This window comes from Oryzias latipes, chromosome 8 (genome assembly GCF_002234675.1).
Source record: "Oryzias latipes chromosome 8, ASM223467v1".
NCBI classification, from domain to species: domain Eukaryota; kingdom Metazoa; phylum Chordata; class Actinopteri; order Beloniformes; family Adrianichthyidae; genus Oryzias; species Oryzias latipes.
The window spans coordinates 20,816,984-20,841,599 of record NC_019866.2 but is presented as its reverse complement, the minus strand read 5'-3'; the positions used below and the strand labels follow the sequence as shown (position 1 = coordinate 20,841,599).

Here is a 24,616-nt window from a genome sequence, read left to right as displayed (position 1 = left end):
TCAACAATCAGCATAACCCACCTATCTTGATCGGAAAGAAATTTTGATCCGAACGAGTCAGATCGGGCAGAGTATTCCGAACGGCGTGTTTTCTTTACGCATTTTTCTTCTGATCAGGCATTCTTTCTGATTAATTTTGCCCATGTAAACGCAGTTAGTGTTCCCAGAGGACCAGGGTTGGGAAACTGGTATAAAGGATGTCTTGTGAGTAAGCCCTATGAGTTTCCTCAAAGTGGGCATTCAGATTTCTGCATTAAGGTTTCATACAACTATACCTTACCCACTATTTAAAAGTTAGCAGTAACTTTACCTTTGTGTGGGTCGTCAGAAGCATGATGAAGCTCTCATAAAGGAATAAATGTTTTATTTAAATCTCAAAGTTGAAAAAAAGGTTTGTTGCTTGTAAATATGGAAGTTTTTTTGGTTCACTCTATACAAAATGCCATCCAGTCCATTTCCAGGGGAACACCCCACAGGGCATTTAAAGAAAGAAATACAGCAGCAGGTAATAAAGTCGGGTTCATTCTTGCAGTGAGTGAGTTCCTGCTGAGAATAAAAAGTGGTGTTTTAGAAAAATGGGGTGGCGGAGGAAGAAAACTGTGGCCGATCATGGACACCATTTATCATTTTAACTGTGTGGTCTGAAAGGCTGCTTTTTGCCACCTTGCTCAGCCTTCTTTCTGTGTGTTTGTCTGTGGTTAGATTATTTTGCAAGTGTTTTTGCCAGGTTTTTGTTTCATTCCCAGCAAATTTCCCTGTTAAGCTTATCTTGATGCACGACTCTTTTGTGTGAGAGTGAAGGAAAGATAAAAATCCCACGTTGGACAGTCCATCTTGTCTTTCTTTGTCCTTCTTTCTGTGACCATGTCTGTCTGATTCATTTTTTTCCTCTGCTCTTTTTTTTAATTGCTCTCTCTGAAAGTCCTTTATTTGGCTCTTGGTTGAGATGAAATTCAGTCTCCGCCTCGCCCTTTTATGGTGCACTTGATTTGTGCTTCAGCACAGAGGCCAGTAAGAGTCCCTAGGACACTCTACTGCTCGCACAAATTCTGCTTGAGCATTGTTGTTTCTATTGAACTAGAAAATGTAGAATGCACGACCCAAAAGGACTTTTGTACTCTATTGTCTTGGTAATCAACCAGAGTACTGTATTTTTAATATTAGGAATACTTCCTCACAAAGTTGCAATAAATCACTCTGGTTTCTAAGCATATCTGATGATAGCTTTGTTTTGGTCAGCCTAAGTGTGTTATTTAGCTGTCTTTCTTTGTGTGCTTTGGGACGAAGGAGCATGTTTTGTTTAGAGAAAAATAAAAGTGTTTATTTTCCATTTGACTTGTTTTAATCAATCAGCTACTCTATGGAGGACTCCCAAACAAAATTAACTTGGTACAGAAAAATCATAAAGTTACCACAATCATAAAGATTTTAACTGTGGTATTTATTATAGTTCAGTATTATTATTATTGTTGTTTGTTTTGCATTTTACTGCTATTAATTAGCTATTATTATCACCGCTCCCCCAGGATATAGGCCAAATTGGGTCCGTAAATTTCACACACCCAGGTGAGTGTCAACTAATGGTATTTTAACTTAAGGTAAAAAAAAAAAATTATAATCAGGTTCTTTAAAGGGCTTACATCATGCAAAATTAACATTTTGAGCTTTAAGGGTATTATGATTTTAAATACTCACCGCCCCAGGCTAACACACACACCCACTTTGTCCATGGAAATAACTGTGATTGGCAGAACGCTTTTGTAAGGCTCCTCAATATGAACATCCATCTTTTCAAAAGTTCAGATGCTGTTTGTTTTTGTGGGAGAAATGCAGAAATGCTGCTGAGGCCGACTCTAGGCTGACGGTATGTGGGCGGTACCCACAAGGAGCGAAAGGCGGCACCTCAGAGATCAAATCGTCTTACTTCTGGGTAGGAAAAGAGCCTGCGAAAATAGCTTCATAAAAAAATTGTTCTTAAGTGTGCCAAAGGTACACTATTATCATATACATGGATATAGTTTAGTCTGAAAGGCTTAAGAAAATGTTGATATAGGCCCTTAAAGAAGAATAGAGAAGAGGTTTTGTTTTACCAAAGGTTTTCCTGCAGATCTGAGTAATGGTCCTACGATCAAAACTTTAGAAGATAGATTATTTTATTAAATTTCACTTTATGAAACTAATTTTTCAGATGGTCAGTTAAAGTTTATTCTCTGATGTCTGGGTGCTCTGCATGTCCCTAAATAAAACTAAATGCAAGTTTTCACTCTCGGATGATAATGGGCTGAGAGAAAAGCCTCCAGCGTCAGTTTTATTTATGGACTCTTAAAATAAGAGGAAATGTACTGAAGAAGACTGTCCATTATTTATCAACACTTTGTATGTCAGCTGAACACGCTACATAATAACTCTTTGCTTTTATTCTTTCTGAATCTATCAATAAATACTCACATGCATTATCTTCTGCCCCATTTTTCCCGACTCTCCTCTCCCGACCCCCTCAGTTCGGATCACCAGAAGGATGGAGGTGCGGCTGGTTATATGTTCTCAGCCACTCCACTATAGTGCTCTCTTTAGCTGGATGTCCAACCCTGCATCGTGGTGTTTCCACAGCTCGTTTGAATTATTCACGTTAGGGCCATTACTCAGGTTAGCCTCCCCCCTATACTCCTGTAAACCCATCAGCATGAGAAAGGTGGTCGGTGAGGATGGGGTCACCTTTTCCTGGATTTTCGGCACAAGTGGCTGAATTCCTATACAGGGGGTTTACTCACTGAGGAGAATCACTCCACGCAAGAAACTTAGGGTGAATTATTGAAAGCCTCCTGATGGGGGAGAGTACTTCTGAAATCTGTGCAGTCTCAGACTTGCGTGAGGAAGTACTGATGTCCAGTAGCGAGCAGGGAGTTTGTCTGTGAATCTGAGTGATTACAGGAGAAAACGTTGCTTGATGAGAAGTTGCTAGGGATGTCCCAATCAGGTCTTTTGACAACAATCCAATTATAAGTCATTTGATTATATGTTTTGTAAAATATTGAAGATACACTCCAATGAAAATGGTATTTTTATTGTTTTTAACATTTTTTGAAAAAATTCGATTTTTTTTTTGTGCAAGGCCGTTCACATTTCCAATTAAAATGCGAACTTTTGTGATCTCCTGTGTGACCGTGAAATGACCCAGAAGTGACCCGCATGCGAAGAAAAGTCCTCAACAGGGAACAACGTCACTGATGTTTGCGGAAGTAGCTACCGTTAACAATGGATGTCAACAACAGTGTTGTCAACAGCGGAGCTCCTTTTGTATTATTACATTCATTTTCACAAAGGAGCCAGCACAATTACAATCTTCTCATTTTAAGAAGGCATTAGAGCCAGGATCGTCTGTACTCACTGTTGTGGAATGGGGATGTGTATGTGCTGGGGCCGCACGCGTTTGTGTGTGTGTGTGTAAGAGAGAGGAGGCATGCAGCGCAGTAGGGAATGACAGGGGCAGTGGGGGCGCGCATTCATGTTGTGTGTTATGGAGGAAGGAGAACGATAATAAAAGAAGGCTTCTACCAGAATAAATGCGATTTACTCTTTATTAACCCGCTCTGGAGAATCTAAGGGTCCGAACGGGGAAATGAACCCCGAAGGTGGATCCGCCTTTGGCCCTGGAGAATGTCTCCCCCGCACTTCTGACCACGGTTGGAAAGGAAAAAAAGTCATCGCGGGAAAGGTTCAACTGCTCGGCCATTTCGCTGGCAATCTTTTCAAAAACCGCCCGGTTGCGATAAGAGTCCTTGAGTTTGGCCTGAATAGAGCTGTCACCCTAAATATGAATCCAGAGTCACGTGATGAGGTGCCAGGAGGTGGCTGCATAGTAGATGAGCTCCGTACCCCGTCTTAATTTTTACACGTCAAATTACGAAACTCTTCCCGTCTGCATAATTTAAACGCAGCTAAACTTGTTAAGATACAAGATTTTTTTCCTCTCCCAGCCGAAACATCGCCATGAGTCAGAAAAAACGAAGTATACAAACGCGCCTCCCGACTGTTTCTACTGGCGAAGCTAGCTCTGCTAATCAACATGAAGGCCAGAGGACCGAAATAAGCGACCTGCTTGCAGAAATTACTAAAGTGGGAGCTACACTGAACGTGGTGGCAAGTGATGTTTCGCTTATTAAGTCTGACACGACAGAGTTAAAGAACGCCGTAAGTGCAATCCAACTACGGCTAACTGGAGCCGAGAACCGCATTTCGGACATGGAGGACCAAGTTGCTAATGTGGCTAAAGACAAGAAGCTGCTAGCTAAGAAGCTTGATCTACTTTGGGCTCGTGCGGATGATCAAGAAAACAGACATCGGCAGAAGAATATAAGATTGGTGGGACTGAAAGAAGGAATGGAAGGAAACGGCGCTCTATGTGATTACATTAGGAAGTTAATCTCCGACGGCCTCGGGCTGGATGGAGTGGAATACGAGATTGAAAGCTGCTACAGAAGCCCGGGACCACGTCCAGGACCTAACCAACCTCCACGCATCATACTGGTGAGATTTCTGCGATTTACAGCCCGGCAGAAAGTCCTCATGGCTGCCAAGAAGAAAAGAGGCATATTGTGGGAAAACTGTAAGCTGTCATTTTTTGAAGACCTGACCAAGGAGCGTGTGGCTCAGCGGAAGCAGTTTTCCCCAGTGATGAAGCTGTTGTGGCAACGCCAGGTGAAACACACACTGGCACATCCAGCAACCCTCAGATTTACATGGAAGCAGGAACGCATGAGCTTCACAGATGCGAAGGAAGCTGAAAACTTTGTTAAAGAAAACATGGCCGTGGAGACGGAGTAATGCAAGAAGAGGGGAGAGAGGAAGATTTTCACACATGACGGGGAGGGGGGGCATCGAGGCGTGGCTACATCCAGAAGACAGGTGGAGGACAGGTAGAGTCTTCAGAACCCACACGGACCAAAATAAAGTCTACACTTGGTTGGAGAGTTACTACACTGCCATGTTCTGTTTTAGTGCAGTGTTTAAGTTTTCGTTTTTATATTTTTGTTAATTATGGGAAATTTTCAAACAGTGAGGAAGTTGTTTATGTTGCATGTGTATTTGTTCTAAAATGTCATTGGATTCTAGGTCACGTTAAACGAGAAGCTGATTCTGAAATTCTATAACAATGGGTAATATGGATATAAACCTGGTGTCTTGGAATATAAATGGCTGCAGCACACCGATTAAAAGGAAAAAAGTTCTCAGTTACCTCAAATCTCATGGTACTGATGTTGCATTTATCCAAGAAACGCATTTTGGAAAAGATAAGGAAGCCTTAAAAATGAGAAGAGACTGGGTTGGCAAAGTGTTTCACAACTCCGTGTCGAGTAAAAGCCGTGGTGTGATGACACTTATCAACAAAAAACTTAACTTTGTATTTCTAAAGCAGCTTCAGGATGATGATGGACGACTGCTATGCATTCAGGCCCTTATTAATGGAATTAAGGTTGTCTTGGTGAATGTATATGCCCCAAATGGGGATGAACCTGACTTTATTTACAAGATTAGTAAGATGCTGAGTAATTTAGAAGGACATATATTGATAGGTGGGGACTTTAACCAGGTGCCTGATGATTTTCTAGATAAAAGTACTAACAATGTTAAGTTCAACACCAGAAAAGGGTTAGCATTAAATTCCCTTAAGGAGGAAATTGGGTTGGTAGATATCTGGAGACTTGTGCACCCCTCGGAAAGGGAATATACATTCTACTCACATTCCCACAAATCTTATTCCCGAATTGATTATTTTCTTATCTCAAACTCTAGCACTGAACTAGTTACTAATTGTGAAATAGGTGTTATTGCTCTCACTGATCATGCACCAGTGGAACTACACATTCAATTTCAAATGGGTAAAATTAAGCGTGGTAGATGGAGACTAAACTTGGGTATCCTGCGTGATGAACAGTTTGTAGCATCATTAAAAGAGGAAATCAAATGTTTTTTAGATATAAATATTGGGTCAACCGACAGACTGGCCACGGTATGGGATGCTCTCAAGGCATTCATGAGAGGAAAATGTCTGGGCTATAGCTCTAAAAAAGCAAGAGAGAGCAGGGAGAAAATAAAAATACTGGAAAATCAAATAAAGGAATGGGAAAAACAGCTAGCACAAAACTATAATGAAAGTACATTTAAAGAAATTTGTAAACTGAAATTTAACCTCCATGAAACATATAACAAAAAGGCGGAATATGCACTTTTTCGGCTTAGAACAAACTTCTATGAGAAGGGTGAAAAGACGGGAAAGCTACTTGCTAGACAACTCAAACAGCTGGACAATCAAAACGTCATCACAGCAATAAAAAAGAATGATAGACTGGTGACATCATCTGGTGAAATTAACACCGTCTTTGAACAGTTCTACCAAAAACTGTATACATCAGAAATTGCTGCTAGCACAGAACAGTTAGATGCTTTTTATAATAAGGTGACGATACCACAGATTTCACGAGAGGGGAAGGATGCAATGGACTCTATTTTAACGGAAGCTGAGGTTAGGAAAGCAATCAGTAAGATGAAAACTGGGAAATCACCTGGGATAGATGGCTTTCCAGTTGAATATTACCAAACATTTACAGAAGTACTGTGCCCATTCTTAACTAAAGTACTTCAAGAAGCCTATGATTTTGGGACACTCCCTGAAAGTTTTAACCAGGCAATAATATCATTAATACCAAAAGGTGACAAAGACTTAACGGACCCAGCCAATTACAGACCAATAAGTTTAATAAATGTGGATTGCAAAATACTATCAAAAATATTAGCAATGAGGCTAGAGAAGGAGTTGCCAAAGATTATTCATAAAGATCAAGTTGGTTTTGTCAAAAATAGACTGTCAGCTGATAACATGAGGAGATTACTACATCTTCTATGGATGAATAAACATAGTTCGAACCCCGTAGTCGCAATATCCCTCGATGCCCAAAAGGCTTTCGATAGGGTTGAATGGAATTTTTTGTTTACAGCACTAACAAAATTTGGATTTGGAGACAACTTCTGCCGGTGGATTAAGACATTATACTCGAGACCAAAAGCTGCAGTTTTCACAAATGGGGTACTATCTCCTTTTTTTGATATCTCTAGATCAACCCGTCAGGGATGCAGTCTCAGCCCGCTCTTATTCACAATATTTTTGGAACCCCTGGCTATCCAAATCAGGGAAGACCCTAGAATTAAGGGCGTATATGGAGGAGATAGGGACCATAAACTATTTCTGTATGCGGATGATATTCTAATACTGAGCCAAGACCCCGCTAACTCCATACCAACTCTACTTGAGGTTATGAATGAATACTCCAAACTTTCTGGGTATAAAATAAATTGGCACAAATCAGAGGCAATGCCAGTATCTCAAACTTGCACCCCAAGTTTGCTGTCTGGCTTTAACTTTAGATGGGTAGATAAAGGGATGAAATATTTAGGTATAGAACTGAACCCAAGTATTCTTGACATTATGGCAGATAATATGGAAAAATTACTCACCAAAATTAAAACTAATTTAGATAAGTGGAGTAAGTTAAACTTGACATTATGGGGTAAGGTTAATACAATAAAAATGGCTGTGGCCCCGCTAATTAATTACTACACCGGAATGTTACCAATGAGCATCCCAAAACAAATCCTACTAAGATATAATAAAATGATTAAAGAATTTCTTTGGAATGGCGGGAAACCCAGAATCAGTATGGACCGGCTTTGCCAACCAAAAAAAGATGGTGGATTAGCTCTACCTAATATAGAACACTACAGCATCTCCTTTGAGATGTCAAGACTGACAAAGCACTGGGTTGGTAGAGAACTGGACGCAGACTGGGTCCTAGTAGAACGGGGCATTACGTTCCCATTTACACCGATGGAGATATTAGTGCAAAAGCCAGGTGAGCAGAGAGGCAGGACCAATAACCCAATCTTGGAATTCTCAAAGATGGTGTGGTTGGAGGTGCATAAAAAGTGTAAGCTTTCTCCACATCTGCAAAAGTATGCATCTTTATGGCACAACCCTAAAATTAAGATTGGTAAGCGATCTATCTACTGGGCACAGTGGTTGCAAAAAGGTATTAGAACAATTGGGGATGTATTCCAAGGGGACATTTTCATGTCATATGATGACATTAAGATGAAATATAATTTGGAAGGACATGGTAACTTTTGGAGGTATTTACAACTTAGAGATTGCTTAAAAGGGAAAGTCGGACTGTCGCAAGATGGGAATCCAATAGAAAACTTTCTAAGACTACCCACACTGCTAGGCAAGGCATCCAAATGGTATAAAATCTGCCCATGGGCTAAAAAAAACACAAGCAAAGGACTTAAAACAATATGGGAAAGAGACCTGCGTTGTATAATCGATGATGATTCATGGCAAACAATTCTTTCTGACAATGGAATTTACATCAGGGAAGCCAGAGGCAAATTTATTCAATATAAAATACTTAACAGGTACTACTACACTCCATCTAGACTTCATGTGATCGGAATCAGTGAAAATGATCTGTGTTGGAAGTGTCATAAGGAGAGAGGTACCTTTATTCATGCAATATGGGAGTGCCCACTTATTTCTAGACTTTGGAGTAAAGTGTTGGAATGCATACAGGGCTGGATAGCATGTGAACTTCCCAAATCAGCAAGACTATGTCTCTTAGGGGATAGAAAAGAGGTGCCGCTACTAAGCAAAACTACTTTCAGAGTATTGAATACTGGACTGGTAACATGTGCTCGTCTGATTTTGAAATTATGGAAAGAACCCCAAATCCCAACGCTAAAAATGTGGAAAGAAAAAATGATAGAAAATAGCGCCTGTGAAAAGATGTTAGGAAGAGTGAGTTGCAAAAATATATATGTGGCTGAAAAATGGGACAGCTTTTGTCTTTACTTATCAATGATGCCTTAATGATGACACGTTAATACACTATGTATTGGAAATTGTTATCGGTAATCCTCACTTGTGTATGTTTATGTTCTGTTTTTATTTTTATTTTATTTTTATTTTAGTGTTTTTTTGTTTTTTATTGGGGGGATTTGTCATACATGTTAACTGTGAAAACTCAATAAAATACTTGAATTAAAAAAAAATATGAATCCAACCAGTGACCTGGCTTCCCTTCCACTGACTGGTCTCAGCAGCATTGTCCGCCATGGTTGATGTTTATGTTCTCGTTCCCGCCTACTTCAACGCAGAATTATGACGTTTGTAGCGTATTAATGACATACATTTTGGACACATGTGGCCTGGCCGTTCAGACGGGGCATTTCAAAAGATTGGATACGTATCGGATTCAGGACAACATACCCAAGTGCCCTGGGTCGCATTTGAAAAGATCGGATCCGTGTCGTCCAGACTATCATGAATAGATCAGATACAGGTCGCATAGGGGCAAAAAAAATATATATATATTTTAAAATAATCCATCAAAAAGTACCCTCCTCACTGAGAACTACGTGACTTGATTGACATGCAGAATGGCCGATTGAACATTCCTTCAGACATACGTCATTGCACACGCGCTTTTAAATAGACTGAGCACGAAGTCTTTCTACCATCGGAAAGCCGCTACTCAAAAGCAGCTCGTATGCCAAAGAAGTATGGCCACCCCTGATTTAAACCTTTCAAAAAATGTTTCAAAAATGAAATACATAGACTGTGATCAATATTAGAAAATAGCATTTGGATTGAGGCATGATGGGTTTATTTTACCGTAACATAAAAATGACCAAGTGACATCACAGTGAACAACAGACATTTGAAGGCAGCAAAAAATGATCAGTCCGTCATTTGAATATTGTAAGACTTGTGACCATAAAGTGTGGGAAAATGTTCTAATGATGTTCAGTTCATGTTGAAAAACAACAGGTGAATGGATTTGCCATTCATTCTTGTTTACTTGTTTGTGTGTACACATATTTAATTTACACTTAATTACAAGATAGACGAGATTGGGACAACCCTAGTTACTGGAAGACATCTACCTTACAGAAAGGAGACATATCAGCTTGAACACATAATGTTTAGATCATGTAAAAAACATGTCTGATTTTTAAATTGTGCCCTTTGCTGCAACAATCCAGACTGTGTTGATGGTGCTCTCTGGCACAAAACAGAAAAAATGAAAATAAATCAGAAAAATGGAAAAGTTCCTGTCCTATCCTTTTATTTTATGTGACCATGACATCTTGTGGTCTTTTGATTGACATGAGACATCACATCCAAAACTCCACAAAATGGCTTTAATGGCCATGTTCCAACAACTGACAGGCTGCTTTTTTTCCTCCATCTGTTTGCCCAATTTCAGATAGAACAGGTTTGATGGGGTCCCATCCTGTCGTAAAAGATTTTTCTACACAATTTTTTTACATCCGCAATCTAACTTATCATTTCAACGTGTTTCTCAACCCCTGTTTGTCTTTCATTTTTAATTATTTAATTTTAGCTCATTTAAGAGACACTAAAGCAAACCCAAGACTTCCTAGAAGCATAAATTCTACCAGGCAAAAAAAACTATTCAAAGCCAAAATAAAGATTTAATCTGAATAATCTACACTGTTCTAGTGGTACGACTAAGAACAACATGTTTGCAGTAATAAAAGTTAGCTAAAACAAATGGGTCTTTTCTAATGAGTCAGTCAGACCAAGTAAACTCGTGACCTAAATAACACACATTAGCTGCGGTTACATGGACAAAAGTAATCGGATTAAACGCCTGATCAGCACAAAAACGCGTCATGTAAACACACTGTTCGGAATACTCTGACCAGATCAGACTCATCCGGATCAAAATTTCCTTCCCATCTAGATAGGTGGGTTAAGTCAAATGTTGATCTGATTGTAGTGTTTTTAAGCATTTTATACCGATTGTGTGTAATTACTGCCCTGGCTTTTATGCCAGGCATAGACAGTGTGGCGCTTCAGAGGAGGCTTTGGAGCACGAACAGGACAAGCCGAAGGGTGCTTTTTTGGGGTGTGTGGTCCGGAGGAAACTTGGGACCACAGTCCGACTCAGGAGAACCGTGTCTCCCGGGAAAACTGTGTCACCAAGCAGAGGAGGGTCTTTGTGTGTGAGCTGGCGGAGGCAGCTTTTGAATGCAGGAATGCCGCTCCGCACAGTCCTGAGAAACCGTGCCAACAACCGCGTGAGTTTGTGTTACCAATCGTGTCCAGACAAAATACAGGCTGATGTCAGTCCCACATATTTATGTGCACCCAAGATGCACATTGCAGCATTGACTCAAAACTAAATGTTGTTGGCACGTATTAGTCTAATCCTAACCCTTCTTCTGGGTCTGTTCGGACAAGAATAAAGCACTGGTTGCACAAATTCAGAAAATTATAAGCGAACGCGCACCTAATAATAATTATAACAACAATAAAAGCGTGTTTAGAAGATTATCTCGTTCTATGCTACAGCTTTGTTTGTTGACAACGGAACTCGCTAATTCTTCTTCTGTGACCGTTTCCGGTATTTCAGATAGTTCTGTGCATGTCAGAAAGATTTATTCCAATCAAAAGTGTGGCGTACGTAAACATTTGATATAATCAGATAATGTTTTTCTGGGTCCGTCTTTGATCTGATCGAATGCATTTTGCACATGTAACCGCAGCTTCTCTTTGACTTCCATTAATTATTCGAGCATTTATGCGATCAACATGACTCCGCTGATTGTGACGTAGAGAAAAGTGTCTTTTCGTATTGGCTTCACGTTAGTTCGGGGTTGCATAATAGCACAAAGCCACTATTTCTGTGACAGAATCAGTTGATTTAGGATGATTACAAAACCACTTCACTACTGTAAATTGTTGCACATCAGGCTTTTCTCTACTTCTAAATTCGAAAGGGGTTACATTTTGGTAACTTGATTTTAAAGCAATTTGGCATATTTGAATGCCAGCCTTTTTTAATCATCTAATTGTTACTTGGCATTTATTTTTGTACGTTCTTTTTTTTTTGTTCTTTTTGATTATCTTGACTTGGGAAAATCAGCTGATTCCAGCTTTCTGCCACTGCTTGCTGGCCTGTTTGCTGCAGATGCTGCCTCCCCATCTGTTGTCGGCATCTCTCTCCTACAGTGACGTTCTGGAAACAGCAGCAACGCCGGGACTTTTATTTACATCTTAATAGTTTTGTGCAAGACTCACAAACATCCTTTTATATTGCGTCTCCTCACTGGATTTTAATAATTGTCCAAAAAAAAGCAATAGTTTGAGTCTGACTGGAAGCTGCTTCCTTTCTTTTCTGTGCTTCTGATTAAGGCAAGGGTAGTTAGAGCTCAAAGTGTGTAATTTCTTTAAACTTTGGTCATTTCTGCATATTAAACACTCAGTCTGGCTGTAACGCCAGCAGCTATTAAGCGTGCATAAGTCAGTTTAAAAAAAAACATCTGTCTCACAGTGAGACTTTTAAATTAAGGCTGCCTGCATGTGAAATCCCATCTCAATTTGTGGGACAAGAGAAGTGAAATAAAAATGATGTACATTTCTGCAAAACGACACTTGGTTTTTCCTTGCAGCTCTGTGATGATGAGCATAAATCAATCTGCTCCTCTCTGTTCCTCAGCTTAAAAATCACGCTTTGAAAAGTCTGGCCTTATGCCAGCAATGCAGAGCCAGCAATGAGTTTCACGCCCACCACTCAAAAACAAGCTGCATCTTTGTCATTTATCTAAATCCTAAAAATCTATACGTAGAGGAACAATGAAGTGAGCATTAACAGAAATTATTTCACGCTGTGGAAGCCTGAATCGTTGCTTTCGCGAAGTGCGTTGATTTCTGATAATGCACACTTCAAAGGCCATTATCCCGCTTCTACCATGGTCACTTAAAGAAGAAATAAATATTCAATCAGTTTTTAGTACTTTATTCTTGTCATTTTTTTGGGTTCAGATCGTTTTTTCACTAAAAGGGGACTATTTGTTACATAGTGTGGTGCGTTGACATCACGGTAATTTGACGATGCGCTGAGCAGGCACGGACTTTGACTGCAGCGGCAAAGGAAAGCGATATATATGCTGATCATATATATCTGATCGTCACGATAGGTTAAAGGAAGCATTAGTTCAGAAAGAAACTCTTACCTCACCTCTTACCTCTTGTTGTTGTCCAGATGATGAAGCAAAGGTTTGTTTTGAAGAAGCCAGCGCAGCTATATCGAACATTTAAGCTACAGTACAGACCAAAAGTTTGGACACACCTTCCCATTCATTAGAACGAGAAGGTGTGTCCAAACCTTTGGTCTTTACTGTATGTGAACGGAACTTCTTTTTTAGGCGTGCGGTTATCACTGTGGACTATCACTTTTTATACCATGGTCCAGGTGAATTCTCAACTCTGATTGGCTGCTGGGTGTGCATGAAAATGTGATATACCACTGAATTCGTCCTTCAAACAGAACACACCTAGGTGTGTGAAATTTGTTCTCCGCATTTGACCCATCCCCTGCGGGAGCAGTGAGCTGCAGACACTGCCACGCTCGGGAACCACTTGGTGGTTCAACCCCCCCAATCCAACCCCTTAATGCTGAGTGTCAAGCAGGGAGGCATTGGGTCCCATTTTTAGAGTCTTTGGTAGGACTCGGCCTGGATATGAACTCACGACCTTCCAGTCACAGGGCGGAAACTCTAACACAAGGCCACTGAGCTGGTTAAGAAACCCAAACCTAGAGGAACAACTAACCTGTTTACCTCTGATTTCATCAAGATTAAAAAACTGTTAAGGCCCGTTCACACCGGGACGAATTTCGCCGGCAATTTTCGCCGACGTTTAACGCCTCGTGACTAAACAAAGGGCACCAATGTGAGTGTGCACACCGAGGCGAAAAAACGCCAAGCGCCAAAGCATCAAAAAAAAACAACGCCTCGGGTTCGTTTTTTTTTTCCGACGCGTCGCGTCGAAATCTATTCGACCAATGAGAATGGCGCTTTTGCACACGTTTCTGGAGCTTCTGAAGTTACAGTAAAACACAACTTGGGGGCGCTCAAACACAAAACCGCCTTGCTGAGCACACATACCAGCGAAGAAGTTAGACGCCAAGTAGCGTCTACACTGCCGCGAAGAAATAATGACGGACATTCTTAAATATCCCCTTACCAAGCACCAGTTGGAGCTACTGATGCTTGAAATATTCATGTTTTCTTTGTATGATTCTGACAAGCGCGTAAATACTTGCTCTCTTCTTCTGAGTGAAAAGCGACTTTAAGAATCGTAAAGTTACGCAGCGCCACCTTGTGTACAGGAGTATTTCTGTTTACATTAAGCGCCATCTAATGTCAGGGAAGGAAATTGCATGTTCGCTCGGCTCATCGTCAGCGAAAATCGCCTGGGTGTGAACACAAAAGACGTGGCGAAAAACGCTGGCGAATAACGCCTGGCGAATATTCGTCCCGGTGTGTACGGGCCTTTAGAACAGACTGTTTGATGTGTGCGTTTGTTGTGCCTCTAGACAGTTAATAGAGTAGCGTCAGTGCAGCACAGACGCTCCCTCTGTAACCCGGTGCATCATAGGAGAAGTAGTGCAAAAACTGACACCAATGCCAGACAGACTCATGTCTTTGAGCTTAATTATTTTATTTTATTTTTCCACGGTCTGACACCAAATTCCACAGAAACAGCTACACTGCTTGACACGAGTTTTAGCTGTAATGTTTGTTGGAACTGAGAGACTTTATGAACCACTTCTGATTGGTCAGAATGATGACGTATGATTAAGCCTCCAAGTATGATTGGTGGAGACAGTTAAGGGGGGGGGGGGGGGTTCAAAACAGTGCCCGCGGTATCTGCTAAAACTGAGGCTAAATCACGGTACTGTCATTCTGATCAAAGTCTCTTGTGTCTTTGATAGAATTAAATATACACGAAGAAAAAAGTATTTTAAAATTTTTCATATTCCTGACTACTCAGTGTTTAATCAGGGTCTGTTTGGATGAAGACAGCTGATATCCTGGAAATGGTAATTGTGTTTAGATCAGGGAAAATGAGTCCTTTCTGAGTCGCTCTGAGTCGTTGTATCTATGGCAGTGGCGACAGTATGTTAACGTTTGACTTTGATAAAAGTAAAAAAAAAAGTCTCATTAGTCTGACATTTAGTATATAGAAATAATTTTGTTAATTGTAATTGATCTAAAACAGGAAAAGTTTACTTTAACTTCATGTCTGGCGATGAGAGAAAAAAAAGCATAGTTGTGTTTTTATTTGTGGAACGCTGGACTTTATTTCATTGAAATAGGCTGTATATTCAGATTAAAAAAAAAAACACAAGCTCATAGTTCATGAAATGTCTCATCTAATGTATTTTTTTTTTCTTCCTCTAAAAAACATGTCTGATTTTGTTTTCCTCTTTATGGGTCCAGCCTGTTAATGACATTTTTATCAGGCATATGTTTGCAGCAGGCAATTTCCCAGATAGCATCTCAATTTTAGTCTGGCACTTCTTGGGGTGATTCCCTTCATTTGGTCGGGGTTATTTCTCATCTTTAAAAACGTTTTTTAGGACCAGAAGCAGCTACAGCTTTCTCCTTTCTGGCCACGATCGTTCAGATCACTGAGTTCTTATCAGAGCTGCATGTCAGCAGGCATGTAAGGCTGTCCCTTCTCCTCAGCGAGCCTCAAAGCAGATGCTGTTAACTCACAGCTGACACCTCACAGGCCCGGCCAAGCCGGCCTGGGCTTTCTGAGAGGTGATAAGAAGCAGCAGCTCTGCACTCAGTGGCCTCTTGTTATCTCAGGATGAAGATAGCAATGGCATCTATTACCATGTATGTGGAAGGAGTAAAATGTTGTACTCAACGTCTGTCCCTCTAACTAAAAACTGCTAACCTTTCACGTGTTTTTTTCATTGTGGAGGAGGAGAAAATACAACATTTGAAAAGAACATCTGACTTCCAGGAAGAAAAAGAGCCAAACTTTCTCCTTGTATTTGCCTAACCAAGCACACATTGAGAGGGAGTCGAGTTTCCGTCCTCAGCTTGGTCTTTCCGAAACGGAAATGTCTTCACAATATGAGTCTTCTGTTTACGCACCTCATACTGATTTCGTAGAAACACACAAATCCACTGCTTTCTCCTCTGCTTTGGAAACTCTAAACCATCTCTCAGCTTTGTTTGTGAGTAGATATAATGGTGAGCCTGACAGCTTGGGAACAGTGGCAGCCAGTAAAAGGACCAGGAGATCTGAGAAATAGTAAACAGAGCCAGGAGCGTGTGTCAACAGAGAAATCTGGGAGAGTGCGTTCCTTTTGGCCACATGAAAAGCACAGCCGGGACGATACAACGACTTGATGGATTCTCAAGTACCTGACGTGCGGGACTGAGTCCAAAACAAGAGAGATGTTATTATTAGTCTGCTGCAAAATAGCATTTTAATTAGAAATGGGAGGGGGAAAAACCACACGTAAAATGCTGTAAAGTCTGGTTTTTTATGCAACTCAGAATTATCCAGACGCCATTCTATCTCATCAAAAAACCAAAGCAGAAGCAGATCCTGAGGCGTGGGAACCAAAACTTGACTTTAAATGTAAATTTACTTTTAAAGATTGCCCAACCTGTAAATATATCACATTAAAAGGAACAGCAGATGATTTTATTCAGAACAGGGTATCAAATTTTGAAAAAATACATACTTGAAGAAGCAAAAAATGCTGCAGGATCTTGAGTTTACCAGCAAATATCGGAGAAAATCTCACTATTGGTGGAAGCTGAATGCCTTGGAAAAAAAGAAGGAATGAACGACTCAGAATTAAAAATGAGAACATGAACTATTTCACAAAATGATGAAATGTTTTGCCATTTTGTTGTAAACTTACTATTTGAATGTTTTAATCATGCAAAGGAAAAAAATACTTTTATTTTTTATGCGGGGTTCTACATATGAAACACATGACATATGATTAAAGAAAATTATTAAATCCTTCTAATACAATAAAATTAAATAAACAACCATTGATTAATCAATCTAACAATTTTAAAATTAAACTAAAATGCTTACGGAAATCAAAAATTGTTGCCAATCTCTCAGGATAAATTGTGTTTAGTATGAAAATGATTTAAAAAGACTAAACAAACTAACCTTTTAGGCAGGATTATTTAACGAAAGATTAAGATGTTTGTTAGGTTCTAAGGCTTAGATTGTTCAACCAATGATACATACGGGCAAATCTGAACATTTTATTAGTGAAAAAATTTCATCTGTTAAGCATAGTCATCACAATGTTTACAGTAAGCCTATTTATCTGTGACCTGAAGGAATTCAACATTTTTCATTGTTCAGAAGCAAATCCTCACATTAACCACTTTTCCATATCAAATAGGAGTTTGCATGAAAAAGTCTGAATTGTGCACAATTTTTTAAAATCAGTGTTAGAACACCGGCACTGACAGAATGCAGCTGGAGATCAATGTATTATGATCTGTTTTATTCACTTGATAACAGAGTTATGGTATCAAGATAATTGTCATGGTTTGAGTTTCTTTTGTATTGGTTTTTGCTTTCTGTCTTGTTCTGTCATGGTTAAGTTCTGTTTCCTGTTTTATTTTGAAAGGTTTCCTGTCTTGTCTTGTTTCTTGAGTTTTACTTCCTTTGGTCCCCATCTGCCCTGATTGTGTTCACCTGTGTCTTGTCTGCCCTGTCTGTTTATAAGTTCTGTCTCTGCCTTCCTCCTGTGCTGGTCCATTAACTTCTGGTCGTGTGTTTAACGTCTTCATGTGTCTTCGTCCGTTCATGCCATGTTTCATGCCCCGCCACAGTGAGTTTTTGTTTTGTCATCCTGCTCTGCAGCGCTTTTTGTTATAATTAAACCCGTTGCCCTTGAATCCGTTTGCCTCCCGTCTCTGCGCCTGGGTCCTACCGGCTCTCGAGCCTCCACCACATGACAATAATTGCCCGGTTTTGGGGTCAATAACATTCTAAAAAGCTCTATTTTGTTTTAGTTTAACAAATTAACTTCAACACGCTTAGGCAAATTTGACCAATCGATGTTTTGAAACTGGATGTATGTGTCTGTGACCCTGTGGAGTTATTTTAGACAGTTAACAGGGGAAATTCATATTCAAGCCAAGCAACAGTCATATTCAAAACAAAGACAAATTGTTCACAACAGACATGTTGAATGTTAAAGTAAATATTGTATTCATATTTTTGCTGCAAAGTTGTCTTAATGAACATGTTTCTTTTTGACAAATTCCTTACCTCATATCCTGACAATTTCGGAAAGAAACTCGCATTTATCGAAAAAACATTTTTTCGCTCTGAGGACGTTGTTTCTGCCAGCCTGCAGAGTCCACAGAAAAAGACAAATATTAAGAGAAATGAAAATAACCAAACAAATAGATTATAACAGAACCTGACAGTGCAGTGAAAACAGTCATGGTGCCTTTTCCATTTTAAGCTCATTTTTGCAGCAGAATTCAGTGATTAAAGTCAGAGGTTATCCATCTAGTGTTTGTATGTCTGTGGTTACAACCCACAGTTGAGAAAAATACAGTCTTTAAAGTCCCTCCCTACCTTTTCTAGGCAGCAAAATTACCTCACTGCGTTGCAGAAATAAATAAAAGGCACATTTTAGATAGTGTTTCCATCTAAGTGTACGATTAAAACATTTATAAAAAGAATTATAAGATATTCCAAATTTCTTTTATTTCAGACTTGGTCAATATTCAAAATCTTTTTTAATGTAAAACTTGTAGAAAGGTCTAAATGTTATGAAAAAAGTCTGAGTCTGTGTGTGTGTGTGTTTTCTTTTTACTGGAGCAGGTTTTCATCCTGTTGTCATTTATTGCGCACAGCAGTGTGTGAAACTCCCTGTGTTTAGTGTCCCACACTTGTTTTTTGACCTTGCAAGCCTTCCACTTTTCAGACTCAGTTTCTCTTTATTTCTAATTTGTCTTTAATCAAGGTCAGCCTCCTCTTTGCTGTGAGGGGAATAGATTCGAGTAAAGATGGGGCCTCTCAGGGGGGTTTAGGCAATGTCAGTTCTCCATGCTGTTTTTTATAGGGGTTTTCAAAATAAAACAGTTACTACAACATGTATGACAGAGAAAGCCACTTTTTAAAATGTGATATTGCTTAATTGGTGTGTCTTTGAAGAATGTGAGTTCTGTGTTCACGGGTGACCTCCTTTCCTGCAGGGTCCCGGTGGTGCTGATGAGGACCCTGATCCGAACCAGTGTCAGCAGCTCAGGGTCCAGCACAGCTTTGTCCAGGAACATTTCCAGGCCCAGTATAAGTGAGTTTGCTCTACAAACACTCCATTCACATCTGCTTGAAATTACATCTGCAGCAGCAACAAAGAAACAGCAAGGTCCCTCAATCTTGCAGACAACACAGAACACTGCCTGCTATTACCATGTGATCATGTGCCGGAGTAGGAATTATTCACTAATACAATCACTATCTCTAATACTATGTCACTATCTCCCTCTGGTCTTTTACTGTCAAAGAGTAGGCCTCTGTATACAGGAATCCATCTGTCAAGCGTTTTTTCTCAATTTTCAAACAAACGTCTCATTTTTCTCTTTATCAGTCCATGATAGTGTGGTAATAACAGGTTATTGGATTTTCTCACATTGAATTGTTTGTGGTGTTTACTCAAAACACAGCTAAACCGTCATCCTGTCAGATGATCTACACGTCCTCTTTATAAAAGCTTAAATAAAATAGATACTGCACATGCACATTTCCAACTCATACTATCAAACAGAGATTATGCCAAGCCAAAAGCTGCAAAAATCCTATCTACTACCAAAAGAAGCATTTTGGCCTTCTAGTATGCCACTGCGTATATTGTTGCTTTCACACCAGGTCACAACCAGGATTCGATAGCAGGGAACCAGTACTTTTGCAAAAAAAAATAAGCAAATGTTTGGAACAAAAAGACTTGTCAGTTTTTAAAACAGCATGGAAGGCTGTTCTGGAGCCGACGATTTATCAGCTACTTGTCAATCAAACGACCATGCCCTCAATTGAGCTGTTTCAATTTAAAAATACATTTTCTTGACCAAAGGGGGTCAGACGAGACAAAAATTCCATTATGATGATAACATTATGAAGTTCATAAACAAACCAAACAATTACTCTGCACAGTAAATAAAATTGAAAAAAGGGGGAAATTAAATCTAAATATGTTAATTTTATGTTGGAACAGACTTAATTGTGTAATAACAAGCCACTTTTAATGACTTATTGGAAAACCAGCTTCAGGGAGGATAGATAGATAGATAGATAGATAGATAGATAGATAGATAGATAGATAGATAGATAGATAGATAGATAGATAGATAGATAGATGACTTTCTTAATCCCACAATGGGGAAATTTAATTTATCTGTGGCAGCAAAAAACGACATTCAGAAATAATCTTTATAATATAACATCAAAAAAGGAAATCGAAAATGACATTCATATTAAATTATTAAAGATTATTATGAAAATTATTATCAAAAACGAGATTCATATTAAATAAATATATAAATATTAAATAAATAAATACAGCTGTGAAAGTGTAAAAAACATGTGGTCAACTGCAAAACATGTGATCAACTATAAAAAAAAAACATGTAAAAACGTTTTTTTTTTAAGTACAGAAATAAGTAAGTAACAAAGTACACACCAAAAAAAACAACTGTTCAGGAACAAAAACAATTGAAAATTGAAAAATAGCAACAACTGCAACAAAAGTAAAATGAATAAATTAGTGAAAGAAGAAAAAACACCCCTGGGACCGTGGAGTGTCACTTTAACCCTTTAACAACAAAGTGTAGCCCTTTGGTTTTGGCGCAAGTCCCACGCTCTTTTTGCATTAATGCATAAAAAACCTGTTCAAATTAATTTAAAGACCCTCTTTAATGGATGTTGTATTTTTGGTTTTTCTAACATGTTCTTGTAGCATTTTATGATTAAAAAAACAGCATTTAAGTGTATCTATTTAAAATGATTGATAAAGCTTGTAAATTTTTACATACAAATAGCTCCAATATTGCTCACCATTTTTGTTGCTCCGCTAATGTTAGGTAAGGGTTGTGAGGGGCTGTAAGCTAGAGGGAGAGAGACACACACAACTCAGAGGCAAGTTTCTAATGAACTCCTGCCTTTCTGCAGAATCGGTCTTAAAAATGCCGCAGGTCTTTTGATTTTACCTAAATCTGCATAATCATGAGTAAAACACCACTGGGAAGGCTTTCTCAACAGATCAAAAGATGGTTGTAGTGGGACTTTAAGCTGTCAGTGTGTCAAACGTGATGTACAGACTTTAAACACTCTTGTGCCAAAATGGGTGCAGAAAAAATTATTTCATTTTTAAAAATATTAGGAAGTTGCTTATATAAAGCCCAATTATGAAAACAGTGCATTTTCGATCCAGTGTGGACGACAATAAGGGATGGAAACCATGAGCTTCTCCTCTCGTCTCGTATCCCACTTATGTCAAGCATTTCATCAGTTGTTCCATAATTGTTTTATCTTGATATTTTGGGCATTAAGGGGAAGGTCCCACATGTGGAATCATATCTTGAGCTTTGCTGAGATTTCCACACCCATGTAGGAATATTTTCACGTGGGCTCAAAGTGGTTCGCTGTTCTGTGCGTGCTCAACATTACCAGCTAAAGATGTAGAGCTGAAAGCGACTCACAGAGGAGAGAACACAGAAATCTCCTTTGATGACTGAAATTCAGGACCATGCCAATGATTTTGAAGGAAAGAGCCACTCAGAAGAATAAATCCATCACACACTATTTGATTTCAAGGAAAGTTAAAGCTTAAAAAAAACAGTTTTTTCACCCTGGTGTCTTGTTCCACCACATAAGATGTTTTTTTTGGGGAAGAAACCCAACATTTCTAATACCCAGCAGGAATAAAAGTAAAATAAACTCCTGGAGAAGAACTCTTTTCATTCTTGTTGAGTGCCTCTTTCCTCACTTGAAAGAATTGTGCGGCCAGAACTCAAGTCTTTCCCTTTCAAAAGTTCTCATATTCAAATTGCTGAATATCATTCTCAGCTTTGATGTTTCCAGTTGTATTTAGATGAACAACCTTCCCATCACCTCTGCAGCCAGTGGTTTTCCCTGCTGTAGTTTTTTTTTCTCCCTTATGAACCTTTAAAAGGATGATGTAAGTCTTCATTCCCTGCGTTTCCTGTTGCAAAAACTCCCATCACTGACAGGATTTAAATTAATAAAGCGCTCCTCAAATGCCCGATTATTACATCCGAAAGATCTAAAGTGATTCAGAAATCCTCTCAACCCTGAGCGGTAAACGTCTTATTTGGCTGTACCTCATCCCATCTGCTAATTCCTCAAGTAACTGACAGCTCTGTGTGAGTACCAGTAGCACATCTGTCGGAGCGCGTCTTTTAATTGCTACGCTTGCTGTCAGTGTTTTCAGCTCTGACACGTCGGGTGTGTCTGCTCAGGAAGGAGCGGCAAAATCTGCCCCGATTGAAAGGGCAGAGATGGGGACTTTACCCTGCATGGGCCTATTTGAGTGACGCAAAGATTCCAAAGAACAAACATTACGAGGCTGACGTGTGAGGATGACAGGATCTCTGAAACTTAGCTCCAAACAAATACTCCTCTTCCTCCTGTCCTTCTTTTCCCCTGAAAGGCTTTGATGTTCCACAAAAGCCTGTCCAACAATGCAACCTCTGATGTGATCCAACATCTAGAGTTGACAGAGCGGAGCATTATTCCTGTAATAGCAGAGTTTGTCCCTACGCAATCATCACAGCTATTAAACATGTTAAAACAAGTGAAATCCCTGTTTTATTCTCATGATCATATTTTTTTCTCATTTAATTTCGCTGTGATAAATTCAGTGTTGTGTGTTTGTTTGTTTTTTGTCATCTCTGATTTATAATCCTCATCTTCTTTCCCCCCTCTGGTCAAGAAAATCAGATTAGCAGGAGATTGACATTTTTCAGCATGTGAGTGACTCCCTAAAGTTTGTGAACGCTGCAGTGAAAATGTGTGGGGAGCAGCCTTGGCTGTATGGAAGCCGGCGGTGGGCAGCCGAGCGTTTCAGATTACAGACGTGGTGCAGTTTCGGGGGGAGTGAAGCTCGTCTTTCTCTGATGCCACTTTCTCTGACAGATCCTTCACTCTTCCTCAGATCACTTGAAGCGAGCTCCTGTTTGGTTTTATTTTGACATGCAGCGAGGGATTTGAGTGGTTTCATGGCAAATCTGGATGTTCACCCTGATAACATTAAGTGAGTTAATGCCCCCTTAAAAAAGATAAATTCATTCTAGGCTGTAAAAAAAATTCACTTTGACTTATTCCAAGTCAGATTTTTGTTCCTTTTTTAAAAGAAAATTAATTATATCAGCAGAATCATGTTTTATCTCCAATATGCCAGAAAATGTTTTAACATTTGAATAAATCCCAAAAAATAAAAAAAGAGGGTGATCTTTCACAACATGTAGTATTTCCTCCTCCTTCATTTATGCCTGAGAACCAGGAAAATGTTTTCAGTTCACCTCTCAGATCATTTTAGTGGACTTTGACCTTTTTACAGGACAGGGACAGGTTTAAAGTCATACCATATTTTCACCTCTTCCTGTAAGAGGTCGCTAAAACTGGTATTTTCCAAGTATAAAAATAAATGTTACATGTTTGAACAATTTTAGTAGCCGCATCCTCGTAACATTAGACAGCTGCATCATTATTACGGTGTTCGGGAACAGCTGTCACAATAGATCCATATTTGGAGTAATAACTCCTGGTTTTTGTCCATTAAATGCAGCTCTCTTTTATTTTGAAGTTGAAGGCTCTTCTTCTGTTTCCTCATTGGCTCTTTTCTGTAAAAACAAACTGTTGAATTTTATCTTTATGGAATGGACACAAGACCGAACGAGGTGACGTGCATCAAGAACAGATTCAGATGTGGTGAACAGAATCTAGTAGTTTTTCAAAATAAAACTTTCTTCAGAATCAGATTTTAAATGAAACAGAAAAACTGTAGTTTTTTTTTCTTTTTTGTAATGCAGTACCACCTGTCTGGACCGGTGCGGTCCTTGGCTGGGGGGTTGGGGATCACTGCTTTTCCATAGATGCAGTTCTTCACTTGCTTTAAAGCCTGCATGCCGTTCACCTATGATGCCTTCTACAAATGTGCAAGTTTTCCACTCTGTTGACAGTGATTCCCCACCATGTTGATGATTCAGAATCTTTCTTTTCAATGAATGTTCATGAGCTCCAGAATGTTTTTACCACATGTCATGGTTTTTTAATTGGCAACATTTTTTAACTGTCCTAAAATGTGTGTTTTGGTATCATGTTTTTTGATGTTCTCTTTCATATGATACATACTGAGCTGTATTTATTGCAGCTGAACTGCTCAACTGGATGTTTGCAAGTGACCTGAAGTTTGTACTTTATATTTCATGACACTTACTCGGTTTTAGGGCAATTCTCCCTATGATCAGGACACACTTGTGTTTTTGGTTCACCTACGCCTGGAGTAATCTAATCTGGCTCCACTTACAGTTGTTTTCCAAATGTCAGTGCAGGTTAGAACCCTGTTAGTTAGTCCTGACCCTTCAAATTAAGAGTTTATCAAAACCTAAGATGACATTTAATATGTGGTGGGTTTTCTTGTCTGCTTTTTCAGAAAGA

The 24,616-nt window shown here is 39.3% G+C and overlaps 1 protein-coding gene across 1 annotated transcript in view; it reads left to right on the top strand.

Annotated features, from left to right (window-relative positions):
• The window catches only part of LOC101155518 (ubiquitin carboxyl-terminal hydrolase 43), a 100,108-nt gene that overhangs the window by 25,529 nt on the left and 49,963 nt on the right, over positions 1 to 24,616 (top strand). Inside the window, exon 3 of the mRNA XM_011478550.3 lies at positions 19,138 to 19,235. Within this exon, the coding sequence (XP_011476852.1) occupies positions 19,138 to 19,235 (98 nt within the window). The remainder of the gene's footprint in view (positions 1 to 19,137; positions 19,236 to 24,616) is intronic.